Below are 5656 nucleotides of genomic sequence, written 5' to 3' on the forward strand. Positions count from 1 at the left end.
ACTTTGAAATTAAGCACTTAAAAGGAAAAGAGAACTATGTCGCAGATGCACTAAGTAGGAAGGTGAACTGTTTGCATGAAATATCATATAGTGAAGTAAAAACACAATCAAGGAGAAAATCAAGGAGGTGGCAATGCAGGATCCAGAATATCATTTTTTTATGCCAGCAAGCTAAAGTTATGAACAAAAAAGAACACGAGTTGGGGTATGAAGTAAATTCAGATGGAATATTGATCTATAGAGGAAGGATGTATGTACCTGACCAAAAGGTTATTAAGAGTTTAATCTTAGATGAGTATCATAAAGTTTCTTATGTCGGCCATCTAGTTATCAGAAATTGATTATCGCACTAGGAATATAGTATTTCTGGCTTGGCATGAAGAAGGAGGTGGCTGAATATTTGACACACTGTTTGGAATGCCAACAAGTAAAAACAGAACACCATCATCGAGCTGGCTACACCCATTACCTATTCCGAAATGGAAATGGGAAGTTATTTCTATCGATTTTACCACAGGGTTGCCCAAGTCAAAAAAAATGATTCAATAGTGGTAGTAGTTGATAAGTTGAGTAAATCTGCTCACTTCGTACCTGTACAATCTACTTATAAAGTAGTACAGATCGCTAACATATTGATGCAAACTATTTTTAAGTTGAACGACATACCAAAATTTATAATCTCGGACCATGATGTAAAATGTACATCAGCCTGCTAGAAAGCCTTTTTTGAAGGACTAGGCACTCAGTTACATTTTAGTACTGCCTACCACCCTCAGATGGATAGGAAGACTAAGAGAGTGAACCAAGTAGTAGAGGATATGCTTCGAGTTTATGTAATGCAACAATCATCTAAATATGAAGAGTATTTGTATCTTGAAGAGTTTGCATACAACAACAATTATGAGACTTCTTTACAAATGAGCCTTTTCGAAGTGTTGTACGGGCGTAAATGTAGGACTCCCTTGAATTGGGGTTGTCCAAAAGATAAGTTAGTGCTAGGACTTGATATGCTAGAAGAAATGGAAGAAATGGTCAAAGAAGTATGAACTAATTTAAATGCTTCTCAAGACCGACAAAAGAATTACACTGATCAGAAAAAAAGTTTTGGAGAATTCCAAGTAGGATATCATGTTTATCTTTGTGTGTGGGCCAGTAAAAGTACGCTACAATGGATGTGCCAAATTGGCACTTATATTTTGCTTTCCTTTTCAAATTTTAGCTCGAATTGGGCCATTGGCTTATCAACTCGCTTTACCTAGCCATATTCACATGCACAATGTTTTTCATGTTTCGGCCCTAAATGCATAATAAATTGGGAGGATATACAGGTGATTCAGAGGAGTTGAACTCTCATAGGTCTTTCTTATATAAATATATGTGTACATAAATATCATATAGCTGAGTTATGTTTCTATTTCATGAAATTGACTAAATTTTTATTGTGGCATACAGGTTGAGCTAGAAGGCGAGTTCCTAGTCGAACAAATGGGTATACGAGATCTATTGTGGATATGAGTTATCACCCAAGTTAAAGTACAATGGTAGCATTTTGGGCCAAAGGAGGCTACCTGGGAAGATGAACGAACAATGAGGGAGATTTTTCCAAAGTTATTTCCAATAGAGGACCATCGGGACGATGTTCAATCTTAGGGAGGGGAGATGTGATGTCCCCCACGAAAGTAAACCTGTAGGTGATGAAATTATCTACTGTTAACTCATAAGGAGAGTAAATCCGTAGAATAAAAAAATTCTACTATTAACCCATAAAGATAGTAAACCTATAGAATAACAAGATTATTTATTGTTAACTCATAAACACGATAAAGCCATAGAATAATGAAATCATTTACTGATAAATTTATAGAGACTGTAATTAAGATAACAATGATGAACCTGTAAATAGATGAAACTATCTGCCTTAAATTCTTAGAAGTAGAAATGAGTAAAGGATATAACCAAGGGGGCAGAGCCAGAACCAAATTTAGCTAAAGGATATAACCAAGAAAGAAAGTTTCCAACCTAGAAAGGAAAAGAAAGATATTTTTCAAAACAGTGACCAAATAAATACCATATACAATCTGTTGTAAGTTAATGGAAAATTACAGTGCCACATTTCGAAACTAGAGAAATACACACATAAAGAACATAACCAAAATCTGCAATAATTATTATTTATTCAAAATTGAAACACCTTTAGTTTAGATCCAAAGAACATCAGAACCCCAAGCGAGGGTTTCATCTTATACGCTTAAAACTCACAAAGTCTAAAGTTGAATTAATGGCTCTAAGTTTTAAAACAAAATACAAGCACGGTATCAGAACCATTAATCCATTTCAGATTTGACACATTCAACTATCAAAGGAGCCAAGATTTCCGAACGCTTCAACACTTGGGCATGACAAACCTAGATTGATTGAAAAAGTTTTGAGTTCCCTTGTTTTTGGCCTTGGAAAAGTGTCTAATGTCAAGCATATTTGTGTTTTGCAACTTCCTTGATAGGATTTAAACTTTGACACATCAAAAAATATTAGTGCTTTACTTGTTTAATACCTTTTTAAGTAACAATTATATATATATATATATATATATATATATATATATATATATATATATATATAAAAGTTTATATATTTCTATATATATATATATATATATAGAAATATATAAACTTTTATATATATATATATATATATATATATATAACCTCTCTAATTTCATATATCCATATATAAATAGTTTTTAATATTATATTTTTATATTTTCATTAGATAGTTAAATGATAATAGTTTCAATAATGTAAATGGTTTCTAATATTTATATATTTTCATTAAATAGTTAAGACTTTTTTAATTATTAATTTAATTAATTTAATTTAATTTTTATATGTGTGTGTGTGTTTTTTCTATATTTATAATATAATTTTATGAAATAGTTAAAAGCACCGTGGAATATATCTCACTCAACATGCTAAGTTGAGTCTGATGCTAAGTTGAGTCTGATTCTTCAACTTGTCCTGACGATGAACCACAATAGTTGGTTCAAACACATCCAAAAATGTAACAAATGTAATTTCATGTGTTTTAGGCCAAAAAATCTCTCGTAAAAAATAATATTGTTATTTATTTATAAAAATTATTTATTTTTTATTTAAGATTTTTTGAACATTAATAAAATGGAACTAGCCTAAAATATGGCTAATAGATGTTTTTTTATGAACCTAAGACATTTAATAAGAATGACAGGAAATTATTTCTTAATTAGGATATATTCATTTTGCTTTATTATTATTAGTAATTATAAAAAACAAAATTATAATAATAAATTTATTATTAAGTATTATTAGTTTGTGTTTCCATCTCTTTGAATATCTAAGAAGCACTTCTTGAGATGGAATGGAGAAAATTATTATTCCATCAAAATATCTTAAAAAGATTTATAATTCTTTTAATATTTAACATAAAAGTGATATATAATATTTTCTAAAATATTGATAAAAAGAAATAATTCTCAGCAGCTATCATAACAATAAATGATAAATTGTTGTTCTACAGTTGTCTATGCAAAAAATATATTACACGTGTCTATGCAAAAATATATAGAGCATCGAGACATAGTTTGGATGCTCATGGATACTTATGTCTCGTTTTCGGTAATATTTGGAAAAACATGAAAATTTGTAATTCTACTTGAGCATTTCGATGTATTATCATTTTCTGCTCGACTCGACCACGTTAAAAGCGACGTAATAATTTAACACAACAATCCTAATCGAATAATCCTAATAATTACGAGCAAGTAAATTTTCTGTTATACATCAGACAAGCTCTCTTCAACAACCTGGCGGACCCTTCTTTTATATTCTTTGACATCACTGAAGTATAACTTAGCAGCCTCTGGATTAGCAGCAGAATTTGGATTTGGGTCACACAGCAATGACTACACCCACACGATACGAACATAAGTAATTAGCAACAATACTATTGCAGCTAAAAGCATTTGTAGCTTAGATTTCCTTCATATAGAATATCACATTATACTTCATGAAGAAAACCTCACAACGAAAAAGGTACCTGAATTGAAGTGAGAACTGCAGCGACACCGTAGGCTGGGCTCCACTGGTTTTGCAAAATGTCCAAGCAAATGCCACCATGATTATAAACTGCACAGAACGAACCAAAGATCACTTCGTTGATCATTACGGAAAATCTCTGGTTCGGGACAAATTTCATTGTTTATTTTCTATTTTTTTTGAGGAAATATTCAGGTCGATTAAGCGGAAGGGAGATATTTTAGTTACAAGAATTTGACAAATTGAACTAACCCATTAACCTATTACATTAGATTTCATCATCCTTGCACCATCAAATACTATTTAATAAACATATTGAATAATCAATTTGTATTTACTGAAATGTGAAAAAGTTAATTTCGCATAGACAGCACTTACCATTCGGGTGAAACATGTTCGATACAAACCTTACCTTTGGAGGTGTGTTAGGAAACTCCTCCCTAAACTCGAGCGTTAGCTTGAATATGCCTACAAAATTGAGATACAAAACTGATCAAGTTGAATCAATCGAAATCTCCGAAGTAGACACGGAGTCTTACTTTGGGGAAATACTCACCATCATCCCATATAGTCTCTGGAGGCCTGCAAACAAATATGCACACTGGTCAGTCATGACCTAGTTGGATCAAACGTGAGCAAAACATGCTTATTCAGATGAATCCAAATGTTAGAAGCAGAAACATGATTATTTAATGATGAAGAAGACATATAAAATGGCAGAAACCCTGATATTTATACCCAAAAATAATAGCATCCCACAACATAATATTATCCTCCTGCGGAGCTCCGCTAACACCTGAAGGGGCGTCTTCTTCCAACCTCTTCAGATCAGCCGTCAGCCTCTTCATGCACGCACTAGACTTATTTCCTCCCTCCATCCTACGTCCTTCGATACCACGATTACCACGATACCATGCAAGCGAAGAAAAGGTCACAAGTGAGCAAAGAAAAAATTTCAAAGAAGAAGAAGCAATGAAGTTGTATGTCTCTCCTCATTACAACCACGTGATAACGCCAGCCGACCTTAATTGTCCGCGGGCCGACCTTACAACAAGGTCGTTGTTTGTGTTAACAAAAAGAAAGTATTTTGCACATTATGTAGGCTCGTTATTAAGTTATATTTTTTTCTTTTAAATCATTCCAGACTTTAAACCAAGGTTGATAGCTAATGCGGAACGAGCATGTCCTAACCCCAATTTTTTAATAGTATTATTCTGAATCTATTATTTCTTAATGTTTATAGTTTGTCTAGGCAAAGCATATATGCAATGATTAATGTATGCGGTATGTATAACAGCATAGGGACTAGTTAGTTATTTTACAATTAAGGTAGTGACAAATTTATTTCTCAAATAGTTAGGCTTTCTGGTTACCCAAACATAACCATTTATTTGAAGAATTTATTCCAAGGGATCACGAGAATTGAGGTATCATAGATGTATAGAGAAAAAAAAAACAAAAGAGGAATACATTAACTATGCTGGAAGGACAAACAATGTCAAAGTAGCTAAGTCTAGTTAAGACATAGCTACTACTTTTCAAGACATAAGTTCTTGAGGAGAAGACCCTATGAAGGGTAGGTGGGT

The 5656-nt window shown here is 32.4% G+C and overlaps 1 protein-coding gene across 1 annotated transcript; it reads right to left on the bottom strand.

The window, feature by feature from the left end:
- Positions 1-3808: 3808 nt before the first annotated feature.
- LOC149226528 (ubiquitin-conjugating enzyme E2 1-like) lies at positions 3809-4948 on the bottom strand. Its single transcript, XM_089380223.1, has 5 exons — positions 4809-4948; positions 4627-4652; positions 4449-4538; positions 4072-4160; positions 3809-3937 (listed from the first exon to the last, which is right to left on the bottom strand). The coding sequence occupies exons 1-5, from the start codon at positions 4946-4948 to the stop codon at positions 3809-3811; spliced, it is 474 nt and encodes a 157-aa protein (XP_089236349.1).
- Positions 4949-5656: the final 708 nt, after the last annotated feature.

This window comes from Pinus tabuliformis, chromosome J (genome assembly GCF_031772625.1).
Source record: "Pinus tabuliformis cultivar Carrire ecotype Pingquan chromosome J, CPIR1, whole genome shotgun sequence".
Lineage (NCBI taxonomy): Eukaryota > Viridiplantae > Streptophyta > Pinopsida > Pinales > Pinaceae > Pinus > Pinus tabuliformis.